The sequence below is a fragment of the Mesoplodon densirostris genome, chromosome 11 (assembly GCF_025265405.1).
Source record: "Mesoplodon densirostris isolate mMesDen1 chromosome 11, mMesDen1 primary haplotype, whole genome shotgun sequence".
Classification (NCBI taxonomy): Eukaryota; Metazoa; Chordata; class Mammalia; order Artiodactyla; family Ziphiidae; genus Mesoplodon; species Mesoplodon densirostris.
Genome location: NC_082671.1, coordinates 56553170 through 56576654, shown reverse-complemented (window position 1 = coordinate 56576654; position 23485 = coordinate 56553170). Strand labels below are relative to the sequence as shown.

At 36.8% G+C, this 23485-nt stretch overlaps 1 protein-coding gene across 1 annotated transcript; it reads right to left on the bottom strand.

The window, feature by feature from the left end:
* Positions 1–8140: 8140 nt before the first annotated feature.
* On the bottom strand, positions 8141–23483 carry ZCRB1 (zinc finger CCHC-type and RNA binding motif containing 1). The gene is made up of 8 exons (XM_060112251.1): positions 23291–23483; positions 22168–22253; positions 19072–19100; positions 12849–12960; positions 12391–12498; positions 9642–9754; positions 9459–9534; positions 8141–8645 (listed from the first exon to the last, which is right to left on the bottom strand). Exons 2-8 carry the CDS (start codon positions 22249–22251, stop codon positions 8514–8516), a joined length of 654 nt encoding a protein of 217 aa, XP_059968234.1. The 5' UTR covers positions 22252–22253; positions 23291–23483; the 3' UTR covers positions 8141–8513.
* Between the last annotated feature and the right edge of the window lie 2 nt (positions 23484–23485).

Sequence of the window (23485 nt, the reverse complement as noted above, 5' to 3'; positions counted from 1 at the left end):
GTTTTCCCTGCATCGGCAGGCGGACTCTCAACCACTGCGCCACCGGGGAAGCCCCTGTTACTTGGATTTTAGCCCAGTGAGACTTATAATCTTTCCTCAGGGAGTTGAACTTCTAACCTGTAAATGTAAGATAATAAATCTGTGGGGTTTTAAGCCACTAAATTTGAGGTAATTTATTACAGCAGCAATAGAAAATGAATACCTAGATTATTCGTATTTTCTATTTCTTCCTCAGTTAGTTTTGCTAACTTGTGTCTTTCAAGGAATTTGTCCATTTCATCTAATTTGTCTAATTTGTTGACACAAAGTTGTTCACAGTATTTCCTAACAATCCTTCAATCCTTTTGGTCTCTTTAAAGTCAGTAGAGACCTGAAAGAGGTCTCTCTCTTTCATTCCTGATTTTGGTTATTTGTATATTCTCTCTTATATTCTCTCTGCCTCTTTCTCTCCCCATCCCTCCCTCCTTCCCTCTCTCCCTCTCTCTGTCTCTGTCTCTGCCTTGGTCTGTATGTCTAAAGGTTCCTCAGTGTTGCTGATCTTTTCAAAGAACCAGTGTTTGTTTCATTGATGTTTTTTTCCTGCTCTCTTTCTGTTTTCTATTTCATTGACTTTCACTCTGACCTTTATTATTACTTTTCCTCTACTTGCTTTGGGTTTAGTTTGCTCTTATTTTTCTGGTTTCTTAAGGTGGAAGCATAGGTTGTTTATTTGATACCTTTCATCTTTTCTAATGTAGGCATTTAAATCTGTAAATTTGCATCTAAAGCACTGGTTAGTTATATTCCATACATTTTGAGATGAGTTATTAAATTATCATTCAGGTCAAAATGTTTTTTAATTCCCTTGATTTCTTTTTCGACACATGGGTTATATATATATATCACTTCAGGTACAACACAGAAACCTGTCATTTAATCCACCAACCACAAAATACACCAGAAAAAAGGACTACAATAAAGGAATTCTCAATATTCAGCATGCCAATTTGTGACCTTGTAGCACAATTACTGCTGGAACTTTTCACTTTCTTGGTTGAATTCAACATCCATGGAATGTAAGCCATCTTCATCCTTTAAGGGAATGAGTCCCCCCAAAAAGGCTACTTACACTAGGGAAATTATTTTTGCAGAAACTTACTCCTTGGGACATATCACAGATCTACTAAAACTTCCAAGACTCCTGTACAAGGCTCCCTAGGCTAAAGAAACACTGCCCTATAACAATGCTAGTCTTACAAAGCCCACAGAACTTTGGGTACATTAAGCTTCTGTAAATTGTTAGTTTCTGCTAACAAAAATGACAAAATAGTATATATTTGTTCTACTCTCCCCTTTCCATTTCCTGAGTTTTAAGTCAGAATACCAAAATAAGTTTGGCAAATGAAGCCCCCAAAATACTGTGTCACCTGCTGTATTTGGAATACTTTTTATCACTATCGCATTTATCTAATGTCATATCAACCTGCTCTAGACTGAAAAAATAAGCACATTTACATGAAAGAGTTGCTTGAATTGTAAATTCTCTAGGATACTTGCAACCATCATGGTCCAAATGAAGGCACTGTCCTGTGATGCTTGAAATTCAAATGATTTTTATTTAAATTGAAAACATATTTAAACATGAAAATATATGAAGGCATATATATATATATATATATTTTTTTTTTTTTTTTTTTTTTTTTTTTTTTTTGCGGTACGCGGGCCTCTCACTGTTGTGGCCTCTCCCGTTGCGGAGCACAGGCTCCGGACACGCAGGCTCAGCGGCCATGGCTCACGGGCCCAGCCGCTCCGCGGCATGTGGGATCTTCCCAGACCGGGGCACGAACCCATGTCCCCTGCATTGGCAGGCGGACTCTCAACCACTGCGCCACCAGGGAAGCCCTGAAGGCATATATTTTGGATATTAACCCCTTATTGGATATATCATTTGCAAATATCTTCTTTCATTGAGTAGGTTGCCTTTTGCTTTGTTGATTGTTTTATCTGCTGTGCAAAAGCTTTTTAGTTTGAGGTAGTCCCATTTGTTTATTTTTGCTTTTGTTTCCCTTGCCTGAGGAGACATATCCAAAGAAATATTGCTAAGACTGATGTCAAAGAGCATACTGCCTGTGTTTTCTTCTAGGAGTTTTATGGTTTCAGATCTACATTTAAGTCTTTAATCCATTTTGAATTTTTTTTTTTTTTTTTTTGGCTGTGTTGGGTCTTCGCTGCTGTGCGTGGGCTTCCTCTAGTTGCGGCAAGCGGGGGCTACTCTTTGTTGCAGTGCACGGGCTTCTCATTGCGCTGGCTTCTCTTGTTGCGGAGCATGGGCTCTAGGTGCGCGGTCTTCAGTAGTTGTGGCACACGGGCTTAGTTGCTCTGTGGCATGTGGGATATTCTAGGACCAGGGTTCCAACCTGTGTCCCCTGCATTGGCAGGAGGATTCTTAACCACTACACCACCAGGGAAGTCCTTGAATTTATTTTTATATGTGGTGTAAGAAAGTGGTCCAGTTTTCCCAACACAAGTTATTGAAGAGTCTGTCTTTTCCCCATTGTATATTCTTGGCTCCTTTGTTCGAAATTAATTGACCACATAAGCATGGGTTTATTTCTGGGCTCACTATTCTGTTCCATTTATCTATGTATATGTTTTTATGCCAATACTATACACTTTTGACTACTGTAGTTTTGTGGTATCGTTTGAAATCAGGGAGCATGATACCTCAGTTTTGTTCTTTTTTCTTAATATTGCTCTGGCTATTTGGGTCTTTTGGGTTCCATACAAATTTTAGGGCCATTTGTTCCAGTTCTGTGAAAAATGCCTTTGATATTTTGATGGGGTTTGCATTGAATCTGTAGATGCTTTGGGAAGAGTGGACATTTAAACAGTATTAATTCTTCCCGTCCATGAGCATGTTATATCTTTCCATTTATTTGTGTTGTCTTCAATTTCTTTCTTCAGTGTTGTATAGTTTTCAAAGTACAGGTCTTTCACCTCCTTGGTTATTTTATTCCTATGTATTTTATTCTTTTTGATGCAGTTGTAAATTGCAGATTGCTTTCTTAATTTCTCTTTCTCATAGTTCATTATTTGTTTATAGAAATGCAACAGATTTCTGTATATTGATTTTATATCTTGCACCTTTACTGAATTCATTTATTCTAATAATTTTTTGGTCAAGTGCTTAGGGATGTCTATATATACTATCATGTCATCAGCCTATAGTGAGTTTTACTTCTTCCTTTCCAATTTGGGTTTCTTTTATTTCTTTCTCTTGTCTGCCATGGCTAGGAATTCCAATATGATGTTGAATAAAAGTGGTGATAATGGGCATCCCTGTTTTGTTCCTGATCTTAGAGGTAAAGTTTTCAGCTTTTTACCATTGAGTTATGTTAGCTGTGTGTTTGTCACATGTAGCCTTTATTATGTTGAGGTATATTCTCTTTATACCAACTTTGTTGAGAGTTTTTATCATAATTGGATACCAAATTTTGTCAGGTGCTTTTTCTGCATCTATTGAGATGATCATATGATTTTTATCCTTTGTTTTATGTGGTGTTTTGTTGAATCATCCTTCCATCCTGGAATAAATCTCACCAAATTATACCATCTCCTTATTGGTGCTGGAGAGGGTGTGGAGAAAAGGGAACCCTCTTCCACTGTTGGTGGGAATGTAAATTGGTGCAGCCACTATGGAGAACAGTATGGAGGTTCCTGAAAAAACTAAAAGTAGAGTTGCCATATGATCCTGCAAATCCACTGTTGGGCATATATCCAGACAAAACTATAATTCAAAAAGATACATGCACCCCAATGTTCATAGCAGCAATATTTACAATAGCCAAGATGTGGAAACAACCTAAATGTCCATTGACAGAAGAATGGATAAAGAAGATGTGGTACATATATACAATGGAATGTTACTCAGCCATAACAAAGAATGAAATAATGCCATTTACAGCAACATGGATGGATAGACCTAGAGATTATTATACTAAGTGAAGTAAGTCAGAAAGATATCACTTACATGTGGAATCTAAAATATGACACAAATGAACTTATCTATGAAACAGAAACAGACTCACAGACATAGAGAACAGACTTGTGATTGCCAAGGGGGAGGGGGGTGGGAGAGGGTTGGATTGTTAGTTTGGGACTAGCACATGCAAACAAACTATTATATATAGAATGGATAAACAACAAGGTCCTATTGTATAGCACAGGGAACTGTATTCAATATCCTGTAATAAACCATAATGGAAAAGAAAAATACAGTCAGAGGAAAAAAAAAGCCATGTATTTGGAAAGATGTAGTGATAAAAAATGCAACAACCACAGAAAGGAATCTGCTTAAAAGACCACATTCTATAAAAGGTGTTGTATTTCTGGTCTGCTTATTCTAGATACCAGAGCTTAACTAAAATTATTAATTGGTTCTATCTGTAACAGTACCTAAGGATTCTGAAAACTTGGATCTTATAAAAGCAATTTTTAAAATAATTGACAATGGCTAAACCCATCCTGTTGTCTTGGGTTTGCTCTCTGACTGCAGCTGCTTACGTTGTTACTTTAAGTAACAGTGCTTATCAAACTGCTTTCCAAAGAGCCTTTACCCTCCTTCCATGTTTTGCAAGTTATCTGTGAACATTGCTAACTATGGGAAATAGCTTCTTTTTGTTTGGTGCTGCATCTCTGTTTTCTCTGTGCATCCTGCTCAGCTGCCTCAGTATTCTGTCTTTGACAATGATGAAGGGAGAGCCTAATAGGCTTGACAAGATAAGGAACTTCCACATTGATTCCAAACTGAAAATAAATACCACATTGCATGGGAACATCCATGTGAGTTGGGTCGGACTGACCTACTCCTCATCTTCCGGAATGGGGACTGGGACACAGGACTGGCACATCAGGGCTTTTCTTGGGACTTTTGCTGGAACCGTTGGGGGAGATGTGTTCTCATTCTTAGGATTCCTAGCTTTAGAGATACTGGTGGTCATCTCTGCTATCTCATAAAGAAAGTTTGTGGAAAACAAAGGTAGTACAGAGGAAAGCAGTGGTTAAGAGACAAAGAAAAACAGATTTCTAATTAGATTTTTAACCCCTTCATCCATTTCTGAAGCTAAATGTCTCAGTTATGTGATCCAGTGATCCTTTACCTCCCCTTTTAAAATCATGCTTCACTCCTCTGTAAACAATTTGTGTCTAAATTACTGATCTAGCTCTGGTATATTCTATGTAAAGCTTTCAAGTACTTCTCTTTTACTATTTACACGTATTAATGCCTAAATATTTTGTGATCACTGTTGTGTACCACAAATTACACACACTTATGGAATATAAAACAAAGAAATGAATTAACAGTTAATACTTATAATATAAATATGTCCTATTATATGTGGCCATCTGTTTTTTGTGATAATCTGAAAATTATAACCAGCAGTTCCAGAATAGGCACCTAGTCAAAAAAACCCCAAAATAACAAATGAGTAAATAAATGATTGCAGAGGGAAAGAAAACATATCTTATATCTGGTAGGATGGGCATTCTCTGATTGACAGCTGCTTTTACGTTAGAAATCATCCAGTTTATTACAGGTCCACAGTCCTTTTCCCGGAAACCCAGGGAGTCAGATTTTTAAAGCCAGAATTCCTCAGCTCCTCTAAGCTCCTTTCTTTGTCTAGTCATTTGGATTTCTACTGTTTGAGGACTTCCTCAAACACTTGTTGATGCTGATATGTCTGTTCATTATTTGAATGTGGAGCACTTAGAAGCTGATCAGAAGCATATACCACCACCACCACCTTGGGTATATCAACTTGACGGACTTTATTGTTGAACTGACCTCTTTTTAGGGCCCAAATTTCCAGTGTCTATGCCTTTTCTCCTGGGAAGGAACGACTTCCCCCGCCCCCCCCCCCCCCCAATCCCCTGCTCGAGGTGAAATGAACTTATCTGAGAGTGTTTTGGACATTGGCAGGGGAAGGAGACTGCAGGTATCATGGTTCAGCATGACTGGCAGGTGGCAGGGAGGGTCCTGGTGGCTTAACTGCTCTTTACACAAAAATTTTAACCAGCTATGTTTGTATATTTGTGTGTAAATATACATAAAATTTACCATTTTAGGGCTTCCCTGGTGGTGCAGTGGTTGAGAGTCCACCTGCCGATGCAGGGGACACGGGTTCGTGCCCCGGTCCGGGAAGATCCCACATGCTGCAGAGCGGCTGGGCCCATGAGCCGTGGCCGCTGAGCCTGTGCGTCTGGAGCCTGTGCTCCGCAACGGGAGAGGCCACGACAGTGAGAGGCCCACGTACCGCAAAAAAAAAAAAAAAAAAAAAAAAAAAAATTACCATTTTAACCATTTTTAAGTATACAATTCAGTGGCATTAAGTACATTCACAACGCTGTGTAACCACCACCGTCTACACCTAAAACATTTTCATCATCCCCAACAAAAATTCTGTACCCATTAAACAAGAACACTCCCTTCCCCCTTCCTCCCAGTCCCTGGTAACCTCGATTCTACTCTGTCTCTATCAATTTACCTAATGTAGGTACCTCGTATAAGTAGAATTATACAATATTTGTCCTTTGGCATTGTTTGTACCTTTTTATTTTGCAAAGAACTCAGGTTAAGTAAATGGCCCCAGGCCATCAACTCTAAGTGGAAAGGTGGCCACAGAAACCTAGGCATGTCTGTCAAGAGACTATAGTCTTAACTACTGTGCCATTACTACCTTAGTTGTTGACTTTTCCCATCCATATGCATGTATCTATCCACACACAGCAGGTATTTTGCACTTGCCATTAAATCCAGAATGTTTTTCCATCCCATTAGGAATTCTCTGAAACATTTTAATGCTTTCTAATAATCATTTTGTATGTATCATGCTTTATCTTTTGTTGATATTTAACTCTTTGTTTTGAATTTTAAATAACAATATAAACCTTTGTACATAAATATTTGTATTTCTGACTAGAATCCCAGGATAAAAGAGAATGTTATTTCTAGTTCAAACAATAGAACATACTTAATAGTTGATACTTGTTAAATTACCCTTCAGAAATTAGCCAGTATAATACAAGTATTCTTATGACATCTTCATCACCACTAATTTTTTTTAATTAGGTAAAAAAAAACTAATGTCCTACTAGTTGAATAGAATCTTTGATAAAATATTTTCATTTACTATTTTACATTTTCTATATATTGTTTATGTCACTAGCTCATTCTCTATTCTGTTTTAAGGTATTCATATAAACTTTTCTGTATTTTGTGGCATGTTTTTTCCCAATCTTTTTCTTTGCTTTAAATTTGATGAATTAATGGGTGAAACAGAAAATAGAGTCCAGCATTCAATCTTTTTGTCTGGTTTCCTCACTGAGATCTAGAAGATATTTTGCTGGTAAGGGGTTAACACTTTCATTGCCTTTATAGTTTTCAAAGTGGAAATATTTTTATTGCTTTTAGTAATCAAGAAACTAATAAATAGATGTTCTTTTAAAAAGCATTCAATAGTACAGAAATAGAGAAAGTAGAAAATTAAAGGCTCCATAATCCCATTCCCATATAACCATCTGCAAAAGGTATGGGAAGCTTCGTCATAAATACAAAGAAATATAATACATGAAAAAAAAAGGCAATTATTAACTCTAGGAAAAATGTAATCATAGCACACTCATTAGCTCTGAAGTGAACAGTATTTCAATGGTCCTAAAATAAAAACAATAAAATATGGATTTAACCAAAAATTTTAACATAGCCATGTTGGGAAGGTGGAGGAGGGCAGAGGGGAGTATAGGAGATTGAAAAGTCTTCCTTCATCCTTTTATGGATTAAGTGGCAGAAATATATGTATTTTGTTTAGCAAGATGTATGTACATGTGAAAAGACACAAACATAGAAGCTGGCTGTTTTTGGGGAATGGAACTTTGTGCCAAAGGACAAATTACTGCTCTTTGGTTACAAACCTTTGAGAGCTACTTTACTTTAAATTTTATGGGTAATTACATGTATCCAGATTGGGATAAAGGTAAAAGAAATAAGATGACAAAAACACCTACATTTAAAAATAAAATTCTCTTGAGAAAATTTTATTAACATTAATAACAATAAATCATTCAACCTTTTCAGTCTTTAAGAGGTTTTTGTTTTAAAGATGAAATTTATTTCAAAAGTCCTCAAATAAGCCAATCATGAATAAACTTTTATAATGAATTTCTCAAACAAATCTTTTTACTTATCTACCTTTTTTCTCGGGATGACAATAGCATTATTATGATAGTATTAAGTTTTCTTTTTTATTCAAATGAACTGTTTTCAAGATTAATGATTATTAGCAAATCTTGATGCAAGATAAACATGATACTTTAAAATTACTTTTCAATTTCCTATGAACTATTTTAAAGTAAAAAACTATTTGGTACTAAGTGTTCTTATGTTCAAATTCTAAAAGTAATCTTTAGTCCCAATGGAACTTGATACTCCAAGATTTAAAAATTTTTTTAATGGTATTGACATAATATATATAATTTTAATCACTAAGTTCCTCCTCATCACTGAAATATGTGCTTTTCTTTATCCTTGGGCGTCTTGAATCATCTGATGTTGAGGGACCCCCTGAACTGGGTTTCCATTTTCTTTGTTCTTCTTCAATTTTGGCTTGCTGTAATGTGGTTCGGAAAACAAACAAAACAAAATCAGGAATCTGTTTAATATTATTTACAGTCCATTGATTCAAAACATGGCAAAACATACATCACAAGTGCCAGCACTCTCTACCCTCCTAGCCCGTGCAGACAGTTCTACTCCATTAAGATGCCATTTCCCCTACCCCCAAGTTTTGTCCCAGTCTTACCATGTTAATCAAAATTATTTTAGACAAGTTCTACTAATTAACAGGCATATGAAATGAAGCCTACTTGTCATCCCTGTTGGATGTGGGAATGTTACATAAAATACATTAGTTAACTAAAAGGAAAAAATAAAGTGATGTATGCATTTACAATTTATCAACTACATTAAAACAAAATAAGTGGTTATATAAAATCAGGAAGTTATACACCCTTCTTCAAAAAATGTTTCGTATACTTGTATTAGGATCTTTAATGGTCAAAAATATGTTTTTGGTTTGGTTTTAAAATGAAGCTTCTTTTAAAACAGTATCTGCGATTTAATGAAATCTTTTCCATTGGGCTAAATTCACTTGAATCAAACAGTTCTGTTCAATTCTATAATGAAAACAGATTAAGATAGTAAAAGTGTTGTGGGGCCCTCAAAATCTAGAAAGAACCGATAGGCACTTTTCCACCACAGTGTTCTAAAGACCTTAAAGAAAGAGCCTATCTCCTAAAGTTTAGGGGCAAAGGGGAAGACAGAGGTTGCCATCAGGAGATGATTAATAAAGTAAGCAAGGAATATAAAACTATTAACTCAAGGCAGCTATGGCATGGTGCCTTAGAAAAGAACTATTTAGTACCTGGAAAGCTATGGCCTGACTGAGGCTGTCAAGAGCAGGATCTTCTCCTTCATCATCACTGTCTTCTACTTCTTCACTAAATTATTAAAAAAAAAATCAGAATGCACTTAAAAAATCAGAATGCACTTAGGAAAAAGACAGAAGCTACACAATAATGTATTTGGTAAGAGTGGCTATACATACATTTCTTCTTCTGGTTCAGGAATTTTCCTTTTTTTCTTTTTCTCTTTTTTCTTTGGAGGTTCACGTTCTCCAAGCATATTTTTAGGACAGGCATAACTTAAGTGTCCACTTTCCTTTTGTTTCCCATTAAAAAGGAAAGGAGAAATATTACATTTGTTGTGTTATTAACAGAAACTTGGTGGTTTCTTAAGACTAAAATGTTTTAGAACTTAAGAAAGAATATTGTCACACAGGGGCCTCCCTGGTGGCACAGTGGTTAAGAATCCACCTTCCAATGCAGGGGACATGGGTTTGAGCCCTGGTCCGGGAAGATACCACATGCTGCAGAGCAACTAAGCCCATGCGCTACAATTACTGAGCCTGGGAGCCACAACTACTGAGCCTGCGAGCCACAACTACTGAAGCCCGTGTGCCTAGAGCCCACGCTCCACAACAAGAGAAGCCACTGCAATGAGAAGCCCGCGCACGACAAAGAAGTGTAGACCCCGCTCGCCGCAACTAGAGAAAGCCCGCGCACAGCAACAAAGACCCAACACAGCCATAAATAAATAAATAAATAAATAAAAGAATATTGTCACACAGGGAATATACACAAAGAAATTAAAACCCATTACTTTAATATTTAGAAGGAAGAGATTATGATATTATAACTCCCAATAAGGAAGTATTTTAGTCGTTTCACTAAGAGTAAAAGAAGTTTTCTTCCTTCAAACATTTAAAATCTGAAGATTCAGGATATAAAATAATTCAAAATTTAAATGGACCATCTACCTTAGTTGTAAAAATTTTAAGTTATTATGATAAAATGGGGACAAAACTATTCCTAACTACCAAGATGCTGCTGAACATTTTCTTTTAAAAACAAATGGAAAATTTAGTCTTCCTCACTTTTCCTATCAATTAATTTCATTTTGCTTCTTTCATATCTAGACTACACCTGCACTGTCCACTTATGGTAGCCACTAGCTATAATTCTCTTGTGGTTACTGAGAACCTGTCTGAATTGATACATACTGGATTGTGAGGACAGTATGAAAAAAGAATGTAAAATATTATGATTAAAAAAATTTTTAATTACATAATTCAAATGAAAATATTTTGAATTAAAATATATTAAGTTTTTACCCTGTTTACTTTTTTAATGTGGCTATTAGAACATTTATAATTAAATCTGTGGCTTGCATATGTTTGTATTGGACAGTGCTGGACTAGCCATAACATTATAATGAGCCATAACATGGTTTGAGTTGTAAAATGAGTAGAATGAGACAATGAATCTGTGTATTAGCTTACCAAAATACCTTTAGAAGTAATATGTGAGAATGAGGGTGTGCGGAGAGGCTGAGCCAGGATTAGAACAACAGAACAGAAAAATAATCATGCTTTTCAAGTATATTTTACAAAGCATCAAACAGACTGTGTATTTTGTATACCTGGGGACATGGCTGAACCGAAGAGGTGTTATTGTTAATGAACTGCTGAGAGGATGTACTTAGAGAACCATTTTTCAAACTGTTTTTGGAATAATGGTATACCAAAAACTGTTAACATATCCTATACAAAAAAAAAAAAAATGGGGGCAGGGGGTTTAATAGTGAACTAGCTTTGGGAAAAATTAGGCTAAAATAAACGTAAACAGATTTTTGCAGGGGGATGTTTTAAGAAATATTATAATGAACTAAGTATAATATGACAAATCTATGGATCCATAAACCAAAAAGACAGATTAACAGATTCATCCAGGAGTTCTCGGATAATTTAATATTTACTGCGAATATGTGGATATATACTTATCTGACCATAACAACTCCACCCTCCTTTCTTTTTTTTCTTTTTTTTATGATGGATTCTGGAACACATGTTTTGAAACATTAACTTAGGTGTCAGAATCATAAAAATTTACAGAATGTACCCAGTGCCTTGCTCTCTTTTTCCGTCCATCCATCCATCCATCTATTCACCCACCCATCTGTCTGTATATGTATATATTTTTGAGGGGGAGTGAGTGGCACTGGGGAAAGGACCCCAACACATTTCCTTCTATTTTCCATATGCTCATGTAGCCAGGACAATGTCTCTCAGTAATCTTCTCTTCAGTAGAAAGCTCCCCATTAACCTCTGGATCCTGCTTTTTAGTATATATAGAGACATTTTAGAAATAGGCAGCAACAGACCCAGACTGAAATTCTCTTGATACAATTATGGGCCTTGGGCAAAGTTGTGTTGTGGCTATACATCTCTCCTAATCACCCAAAGTTTAAATGGATAACAACAGATGACGAGAACTAGATAAGAAAATCTGGATATAGTTCAGCTCCTGAACTATCAGCAGTACTAATAGGGGGGAAAACTTTTCAAAACAATATCCCATAGAGGATGGGTCATATCATAATGATTTTACTGATTTGTGATACTTAATCATTGGCAAAATATTACAGAAACACAACAATTTATGGGTCACTAAAATCTTTCAGACAATAAGGTAAGTAATTAGTCTTAAACTTTTTAATCTAACAACTTTCAAAGGTTTGGAAACTGGAGAAAATACCACCCTATATTACCCAACTCAGGTTAACTTTACATACGACATTTCAGTTGAGTTTACTTACATGAGTCTAGAGTCCCAAAGTAAAACTTTCATAACCCGATTTTAGCCATCCAGAAGTCTTGGAGAACACAAATAAAACACTGATGTGAAAAATACCTTCAAGTAAACTATGGAAAATTATACTGTTTTAGGTATACTCACCCCACACTCATAACACTTAGATTTATCAAAGTAGTTTCGTCTTCGGATGAACTCAGCTGCTCTTCCATTGTCAATAGCAATGCTTGCTTTTATCACTCTACCGAATAACTAGAACAGAGAAAAATGCAAATGCAATAGGATGTATTTCACTGAAACCTAAAACTACAGTTATTGGATCCCATTTCCTCAAACCTTCAATTCCATTTTATTTTTTAGATTATTTTAGCAATTGCCCACTTAGGTGTGACAAATTCTTTCCTGTAGAATAGACTTTTATTCCTTATATTCTACCAGTGTTTTGGGATCCCAGTACAGTTTTGACCTGTTTTCTGTAAGTTAAATACCCTCAGGACCTACTGATATCCATCAGACTTGACCATCCCCTCATCCCCACATTTTTAGCCTGGATAAACACAAAGGCTTTTGGTTAAAAACCTTGTTGGGAATAAATGGCTTACCTGTTTGTTGTTTATTGCCCTGGTACAGTTTTGTGCAGAGTCTTTATCCAAAAATAAAATAAATGCAACCCCTTTACTCTTCCTGGTATCTTTATCTTTCATTATAGTAACCCTTAAAGCATAAACAAATAGCCAGTTAAAAATAATGAGGCAGCAATAAACAAAATATATGAATAAATACTTGGAAAACTCAAGTGGTCAAAAAGGGTTAATAAAACATTTATAGGGCCTCCCTGGTGGCGCAAGTGGTTGGGAGTCCGCCTGCCGATGCAGGGGATACGGGTTCGTGCCCCGGTCTGGGAGGATCCCATGTGCCGCGGAGCGGCTGGGCCCGTGAGCCATGGCCGCTGAGCCTGCGCGTCCGGAGCCTGTGCGTCCGGAGCCTGTGCTCCGCAACGGGGGAGGCCACGACAGTGAGAGGCCCGCATACCGAGAAGAAAAAAAAAAAAAAAACATTTATAGAGTAAGCAAGGAAATTAATATATTTGACAAATAGCTAACTCTTCAAAGTCATGGGACATCAAGAAGAATGGAAATGGGAAAGTGTGATACTGATTTCACACAAGTGAACACAGCTATGATTAGGAGTATCTGATAAATCTAACATTAATCAGAGTTGAAGGATGAAGAGATTAGAGACAATGGAATCTTGAGGAGTAAGCATAATTCCTCTTCTCTACTGACTCCCTCACTCTGCAGGAAAAACCAAACCAAAACAAAACTGAGATGTTCTCTTCTACCCAAAAAGAAAAGTGATTTACTCAAATTATTTTTTTCTAGGTGTTAGAACATAACTATAATCTTAATATTCTTTTAAAGAATCTCCACTTCTGTGCTTCTCAGCCATACTACCCAAGGTACGTAAGTGGTAGGGAGGGTTGTAGGAGCACAGAGCCTGTTCTTTCTCCTGATGCTTTACCCATCCCTAGTCCTGTGGTCCTCGCTCATCATATGTCATTAAATACAGTTTAATAAAATATTCAACAGGTCTCTTTGGAGAAATGGCTGACTCCAAGGCTGGGATAGGGTATGTACAAGATGAACGTGGAACATCTTGCTATGTCAGAAAGGAAGTACTGGGGCTTCCCTGGTGGCACAGTGGTTGGGAATTCGCCTGACGATGCAGGGAACACGGGTTCGAGTCCTGTCCCAGGAGGATCCCACATGCCGCGGAGCGGCTAAGCCCGTGCGCCACAAGTACTGAGCCTGTGCTCTAGAGCCCATGAGCCTCAACTACTGAGGCCCATACGCCTAGAGCCCGTGCTCTGCAACAAGAGAAGCCACCACAATTAAAAACCTGCGTACTGCAACGAAGAGTAGTCCCCGCTCGCCGCAACTAGAGAAAGCCTGCGTGCAACAACAAAGACCCAACTCAGCCAAAAATAAATAAATAATTAAAAAAAAAAAAAAAAAAAAGAAAGGGAGCACTTGAAAAAAAAAGTAATGATGGGGCATGGCACAAGAACAGAGAAGCCAGTTGGAGGGTGCACCCATTGGCCAAATCTAGGACAGTCTAAGTACCAAAATAATTAAATACAGTAATGAATTATAAACCACATAAAAAAGGAATTCATAAGTCCATACTGATAATAAATAAAAGGGGGAGAAAGGAGAGCTACTGAATGCCAAGGGATGACTGGTGAATGTATAGGGAGTGCTAGAGTTGGAAAATCACCATTTGCAACAATCATGGTACTGGATCAGGCAAGAATTATCAACAAATGCTATGTCTAAAATGAAATTTTTATGTGGAATAGGATGTTTGCATTGTCTTAAGAGTGTCTCCCACTGACTGCTTCTTAGTTGCAAAAGGGAAAAAAGGTAATTATACAGTGAGAAGTTGGTTAACGTCTTGACTGGGTGATCAAAATTAATATCACTAATGAGGGACAGATGCATGCTGTATGAATCCAGATGTGACACCCTCAGAACACATCACCTATAGAGTATACCAGCCAAGAATACATAACCACCACATAATCATGAGGCAACATCAGGAAAACACAAAATGAGGGGAAAAAAAGATGGGTTAGAGCTATATTATTTATAAATGTTCCAGATTAAAGGAGGCTAAAAAGATAGGACAGTTAAAATAACATCTAACTCTAGACTGGATTCTGTACTAGAGGCAAAAAATTCTATGTGGGACATTATTGGGTCAACTGACAAAACTGGAACATGGATGACTGACTCAACAAAAGTACTGTATCAGGATAAATTTATGAGTTTGGTAACTGTACTGTGGTTATATAACATATAACCCTATTGTATTTGTAGGAAATACACACGGAAGTATTTAGGAGTAAAGGGTGATGATGTTCATAACAGCCTCAAATGACTCACAAAAACAAATTGTGTGTGTATGTATACACATAGATATATATATAAACATACTCATATAGGTGTGTGTGTATGTATACACATACACACACATACATGTACACACATTGGGGAGAGAGTGCAAATGATAAAGTAAATGGGGATAAAATGTTAATAAGTGAATCTGGGCAAGGGGTATCTTGAGGTTCTTTGTACTATTTTTGTAACTTATAAATTTGAAATTATTTCCAAATAGCAAAAAAAGAGACAAAGCTCTAAGACAAAGCTTAATAATTTTCTAAAAACTGAATTAACAGGAAAACAGACAAGAGAACATGAATGAATAAATAAACAGAAATTTGATTTAGTATTACATTTCACATATTAAAATTTATTTTATTTGGATTTGGGATTAGGTACCTATAGAGTCATTGGAATGAAATTGGTAAAAAGATGCCACTATATTAAGAAAAGTGATGTCTTATTTCATTAAAAAATATAAGTTACAATAATTTAGGGAAAAATGGGCAACTAAAATGGTTTACTTTCTCAAAAGGCTGCATCTGTTTATTCATTGGGCTTAGAAGGAAGGAAGAGAAGTCAAGGACTTGATGCAGCTCAAGTTTAGGCTGGTTTTCTTCAGAGCCACACCAGTTAGCATAAACAGGAAAGTTTTTAACCAATTTTGAAAGAAGTATAAAATAAGATGTTACTTTAACTTTTTAAAAATTTCATAATGTTTGTGATGGTCAGTTAAGGTCATAAATCATTTTTCTGAAAGTACTATTTGGAAGTGTTAGCTTTCTAAGTCATACTCATAATGATCTCTTTCATCTGTCCTCTCTTTTCCATTCCTACTGCTTTTTTTCTTGTCCACGGTGGCATGACTGTTTCCATAATCTATTCTTACTGGTTCCCTTGATGTTAATTTATGCTCATATGCTAGTGGAAAAGTCTTCTACCTGAGGAATAAATAAAATCACTTATTCCTTTGCTCAAAAATCTTTGGTTCTTCAAGTTGCCTATTCTTTGGTCCAGCAATCAATATCCTTCATGATTATGGCTCCCATTTCCCTCATCTTTCACTGCTCCTCACTTGCAAACTATGAGGTCTAGCCACAAGAAGGCACTCAGTGTTCATGGAACATGGCCTGAACTTCCCCTAAACTGGTGCCTCTGTTCATATGGCTTCTATCCGCTTTCAAATCTCAATGTTTTGCCCATTAAAATTTCACTCCTTCTTCAGGGTTCAGAATGTATCAGTTCTTAACTGGAAATAATTTCTTCTCCTTTCTTTTCTGCTTGTCTCCACTGAAATCTCTGTATAAACAATGCCTCATCTCCCCTATTCAAAAAATTTATTTTTACAGTAATAACAAATCTTTATGTTTGGATACATGTGATGGAATTTTTACTCTATTATTTGCCAGGCACCTCTCTAAGCTTTATCTATAAAATGTTCCTTTCATCTCACCTATTTTGATATAAAAATCCTCTTTAAGGGCCTCCCTGGTGGCGCAGTGGTTAAGAGTCCGCCTGCCGATGCAGGGGATACGGGTTCGTGCCCCGGTCTGGGAGGATCCCATATGCCGCGGAGCGGCTGGGCCCGTGAGCCATGGCCGCTGGGCCTGCGCATCCGGAGCCTGTGCTCCGCAACGGGAGAGGCCACAACAGTGAGAGGCCCGCATACCGCAAAAAGAAAAAAAAAAAAATCCTCTTTAAGATTGTCTCTGTAACCCCTATTAATCCTACCTCAATATGTTAAAACAAAAAGACAGATACAAATGGGAAAGCAGTTTCTCAAAAGCGTGCATCCATTTGTTTGTTCATGTGGCCATTCAGTCTTTCCACTAGCCTCAAGCAAAGGTACTAAGCACTGGCAGTAGGACAGGTTTTTATCCTCAGGAAAAGGCTTACAGTCTAGAGGTGGAGAAAGACCTATAAACCAATGAAAATACATTACTTTGATAGAGGTACCTTCTACGGTAACAGAAAAATAATTACATCAAGGATTTAAGAAGACAAACCTAGGATGATTCCCATGTCTCTAGCATGGGAAAAAAGCTAGATGGTGGTACCATTTCCTGATATAAGGTAGATGATGTACTCATTTAAGTACATGAAGTGAAGCAGACACTATTCTGGGAAACCTGGGTGTCATCCATAACACCTCCTTCTCGCTCATCCAACCCTTACATACAAAGTAAGTACATCACTAAGTATTACCCATTTTCCTGCCTAATGATCTCTCAAATCTGGCCAGTCTTTACCTCTCTACCTGTATCATCTTAGTCCAAATTTCTCCCCTGGGCTATTGTTATATCTTTTGATTGGTCTCCCTGCATCTGCTCTTGTTCCCCTCCAATCCAATATCTACATTGAAGCTGGATGGAATAAGCTTCTAAAAATTCAAATCATGTCACTCCCTCATTTAAAATTATTTAATGGTTTCTTGGTGTCCTTAGAGGAAACTGCTTCCATCTCTGGACCTGTCTTGTGCTTTCTCCCTCTTGCTCACTCATCTCAAGTCACACTGGCCTTCTTTCTGCTTCTTGATCTCACTTTATTTTCTCTTGCCACAGGGCCTTTGCACAAGCAAGTCCCTCTACCTGAAATGTTCCTCCCATTGTTTTAACCTACTTAACTCTTACTCAGCCTCTAGGTTTCAACTCAAGGGATAATGACTTAGGTAAATCTACCCTGACTCTCTAGACTAGATCAGGTCTTCCCTGTTTACAGGTGCTTATAACTCTGTGTCTAAATTCATAGCATTCTCATGGCTTATAATTATGTATTTGTACGGAAATTCATTCAGCGATTCTGACAGGGAAAAATCAAGAAAAGGTAAAGGTTAAAGGAATAGGCTGGAATCAAACTATTGGATTCAAACCTTGGCTCCACTGCTAACCAGCACTATGATTTTAGGTTTACTGTGTGCTTCAGTTTTGTCATTTATAATATCAGGATAATAACAGTAGCTACCTTAAAAGGTAGTTGTGAGATTTAATGAGATAATTTATGTAAAGATATTAGAACAATGCATAGTGTATTTATGTATTCACTGTTACATATCATCATTATTAGTGTTCTGATTGATAATGATCACGGTTTGAAATTCTGAAGACCTAGTAGCATTTTTTATTATTTTTTAATAGAGAAGTAAGTTTAAAAGAAGTTAACCTCAGGATGCAGATGAACTTCAACTGTTTAACATCCATTTATCAAAGCTAAAAGAAAAACAACTAGGCAAGATAAATATGCTCTAAATTCTTGGGATTTTAAATACAACTTTAAATTTATACCAGAACATATTATTAGTTGTAAGATAGAATAACACTATCTTGCTTTTACTTTACACTCTCATGAACCCTGCACTGTTCAAGAGTCAACTGTGTTTGTTTTTATATTCTATTTGTTTGACAAATAATAATCCATTTATAGTATACTTGATAACACACCTCCTAGTACCTAAAATATATATTTAATCGGAGCCTTTAACTTATGTCTTATATTGGATAACAGGATCAGTTTTAGTTCTTAGTAATATGGTACAAAATTATATTATTTAAATAAGTTAGGCGTATAAAGGAATACCATGAAATCATTAAGTACAAGGATGTATCTATATAGTACATGGAAAGATATTCACGATATAATGTCAAGTTAAAAAAAAGACAACAAAATTGCATGTATAGAATTGTCTTTTAAAACTTGTCTATAGATATTTATGTATATTAAAAAATTACTGAAATATACATAAAATGTTAACAGTAGTATTTTTATTTCTTTTTTATATCAAATATCTGTTTTATAAAAAATAGTAAATCTACTTCCATTAAGAAAATAATGGAGAAGTAAACTCCGATAGACTTTTAAATGAAGTTTCAAAATCTGATATACTTACTTTACAACTTTGCCATACTTGGAAAATATCTGAAACAAAAGACCACATAATAATTTGCAATTTAATTTAAAATCATAAAAAAACATTAAAATTTCAGGCTGTATATACTGACCACGTTGTTTGTTGTAGTTTATGAAAATTTTTAGCCTCTGGTCTGTAAGGCAAGCCCTAGAAGATATATTTTTGTAGTGACTAGCATAATACTCTTTTTTGGCTACTGGTGTCACAGGTATTTGCCTTAGTTCCTAAATTTCTGACAGAAGAGTGTATACAGAGAAAAAAAAAACACTCTTCATGTGTGGTAGATTGAAGGCACACACATTGCACAGCTGAGTGTTCCTGTGGTATATCCATGACAACTATCAACCGCACCATAGCTCCAGAGAAACCTTGTGCTTCAACTATCAATGTTGTGGAATATCACTGTTCCTGGCCTACCCCCTCCACCCCATCAAGCAATCACTATGTCAGAAGACAAGTCCTTACAGACTGTTCATAAAACAAAAAAGCTTCTATAATGAAAAATCCATTCCCATCAGTCTCCTTCTGCCCACCCTAATATGTTGGTGGTACTTTACAGTTGGCCCTTTCTTCCCTTTTACGTCTACATCTTCACTCTAAGCAATCTTATCTACTTCTACTGTCTCAGCCCGTCCTATTTATTATATAATGCTTGGTACAAAAGTCCTTCAGAATACATTAATGTATGTCATCAGTAATAATAAATGCTTGAGTTCTATAAGTTGTGTAACCATGGAACATAGTATAACTGGATGGCAGTGTTAGTAATACTGAATTCTGAAGACCAAAAAGACAGTTTTCTCTCTTTTCTTTTTTTTTGTGTGTGTTTCTTTTTTTTCATTTTCTTCCTTTTTTAAAAAAAATTTACTTTATTGCAGTATAGTTGATTTACAATGTTGTGTTAGTTTCTGGTGTACAGCAAACTGTATATGTATATATACACACATATACATGTATATATATATATATATATACACACACACATACTATTTTTCATATTTTTTTTCCATTATGGTTTATTACAGAATATTGAATACAGTTCCCTGTGCTATACAGTAGGACCTTGTTGTTTATCCATTCTGTATATAATAGTTTGCATCTGCTAATCCCAAACTCCCAATCCATCCCTTCCCCACCACTCCTCCCCCTTGGCAACCATAAGTCTGTTTTCTATGGCTGTGAGTCTGTTTCTATTTTGTAGATAAGTTCATTTGTGTCATATTTTAGATTCCATATATTAGTGATATCATACAGTTATTTGTCTCTCTTTCTCACTTACTTCACTTAGTATGATAATCTCTGGGTCCATCCATGTTGCTGCAGATGGCAGTATTTCATTCTTTTCTATGGCTGAGTAGTATTCCATTGTGTGTGTGTGTGTGTGTGTGTGTGTGTGTGTGTGTGTGTGTGTGTGTGTGTGTATCTATCTATCTCACATCTTCTTTATCCATTCATTTGTTGATGGACATATAGGTTATTTCCATGTCTTGGCTATTGTGAATAGTGCTGCTATGAACATAGAGGTGCATGTATCGTTTCAAATTATAGTTTTTTCTGGACATATGCCCAGCACTGGGATTGCAGGATCATATGGCAACTCTATTTTTAGCTTTTTGAGGAACCTCCATATTGTTTTCCGTAGTGGCTGCACCAATTTACATTCCCACCAAAAACGTAGGAGGGTTCCCTTTTCTCCACACCCTCTCCAGCATTTATTGTTTGTGGACTCTTTAACGATGGTCATTCTGACCAGTGTGAGGTGGTACCTCATTGTAGTTCTGATTTGCATTTCTCTAATAATTAGCTAAGTTTAGCATTTTTTCATGTGCCTATTGGCCATCTGTATGAAAGACAGTTTTCTACATAACAATTCTAATGGCTTCTCATTTCATTCAGAGTCCTTACCATTATCTAAGCAAGCCCTATAAGGCACCCCTGAATGGGCTTACCTCTGATTGCCCCTCCTCTTCTCTCCACTTTATTTACTCTGTCTGCCTGAAATGCTTGTCCCCCCTAGACATCTGCATAGCTGCCTCTTACTTCCTTCATGTCTTAATCAAAAGTCACCTTCCTAAAGTAAAATTTCACCCCCAACCTAACATTTAATAACCCTCCTTTCCTGCTTTATTTTTTCTCCTTAGCACCTAACACCTTAGCATTAACTTAGTATCTAACAAATAACATCATTTAAATTTTTTATATTTCAAATTGTTTCTCTATCTTGCTACATTGTGAGTGCCAAAAGGGATTTTCATCTTTTTGTTCACTGATGTGTACCTAGTACTTTTAAGTGGTCCTTGGCATATAGTATGTGTTCAATAAAAAGAGATGTCTCTATTTGGATACAAGGAAGGACACTAAAGTTTGTTTTCTTCTCTGTTCGAGACTCAAGCTATCTTAATTAATTAATCAAGTACTATGTATCACCTATGCAGCATCTCTCTACTGTACTTAACATCTACCCAAAGTAGCAGAGAAAAGAGGGCACACTTGTAGATAGGACTCATGGCATTCCTTCCAGTCCCTCTCAACCACCCATCTGCAGGACAGGCACAGAAGGAAATTTTGTTCTCTGTAAGGTAACAAGGTGAAAGAAGATGCTGGAAGGGATTTTTTTCTCCTCCCATCACCCCTATCCTGAATTGAAAACAAACTTTATTAAACTGTTAAGTTTTTGCCACATATATAAATTAAGATACACTTTTAGGATTGGAGGATTAGGAAAGGGATCTGTTTTGCTTCCATCAGCACTTCCTCCAAAACCTCCACCCCACTACCAGTTTCAAAAGCCAAGTAAACAAGCAGGAAAAATCAGCATCATTATGCTAGTAGTGGCTTCTGTGTTTATAAAAAACTTGTTATCCTCTATAAAGCACTGGGAATTCTCTTTGGAAATTACAAGTGTCTAATTTTTTTCACTTACATATGTTTACCATAGAGGTCTTTGGTATTAATGATTTAAATGCATTGTAATGTATTTATTATGAATTTTGCCTAAGAGAACTGTTTGCTTAAGCTACATTTGTATCTCAAATAGAGAATTCAGTGGATAACAATACTAATACAAAAACTTACCCGGTATAAGTCATTGTTGGTCAGGGAAAAGGGCAGGTTCGATACATACACTGTGCTTTTACTTGGGGCCAATCCACCACTCATTTCTAAAAAACAAACAAACAAACCCAGAAGCAATCTAAACCAGGTATTCTTCATTCCAAGTAAAACCAATATTATAGGCAAGTGACAAATTTATATACTTTCCTTCTTAGTAATACTCAGGAACATTGACTCCAGCTGGGTGAATTAAGGAATTCCTTTTCTCCAGACACCACTTAAAAGAGTTTTCTGGTCTTTCTTTCAAGTAGATTCTTTACACTAACCCCTTTCAGTGATGGAATATGGCATGAATGGAGAGGTAAGTTTCAAACAGATGAAGGAAACTCTGAGGCTACTCTTAACCTCCCCTCAGGCTGAGAGCAAGAAAGTGCTTTCAGATATACCTAATACCCTTGCCTACGCACGTGAGAAAGAGCCTGGGAGCTCAGAAAGAACCTTAGCTGTTGATTTTCACTAATTTGGCTGGGTAACTTTTTGGTTATCTTAATATTTTTCTCTGGAGCGGTGCTAAGAGGAAATTTTAGCCTCACATTTTGACGATGCAAATAAAGTTCTTTCAAATCTCTAATTTTGCATATTATTGCTAAATTATGAAATGATACATTTCATTATTGGAATAGTTTTCAGTGCCCTGAAGGGTATTGACCTGTATATGTATTTTTCAGTTTACAAATATAATCTGTAATTCATTTTCATACCGTATATTTCAAAGTCAGCAAATTATCTCTGAAAATTATATCAGACTCAACCAAGTTCAAATTTTCGATTTAAAAAGTGTGTGTGGTGTATTTACGATCACAAATGTCAAAATATTGATTCTAAGGCGTGCCAGTTCGCGATGTAATGGGAAAACCGCTTGATACTTGGGATGTTTGGGGGGACAACTTCATCGACAGGTCGCTTTTAAAAAGCTTCCAACTTAAACTCCACACGTTAGCCGTTCTGGTGAGAATGGCGAGGGCAGGCAAAAGTAAAGGTCCTGGAATAAAAAGGGTGGCGGGAGAGAGGGGCAAATGTTTCCGGCAGCTGGGTCTGGGGAGGAGCCCGCAGGGAGAAAGGCCGCAGCTGGGTAGGCGTTTACCTTCAGGTGGGGCAGGCCCGGGAGACTAGAAGAGAGCGAGCCCTCAGCTCACTCGGGGCTCAACCCCGACTGTTCGTCGCCCCTTGCAGCTGCCTTGGCATCACGGGTCCTGGGACGGGTCAGGAGCCGGCGACAAGAAGTTAGCAGCAGTGCCTCTTCCAGGCTGTCCTTTGACCCAAGTCCCGGAGGCGGGCC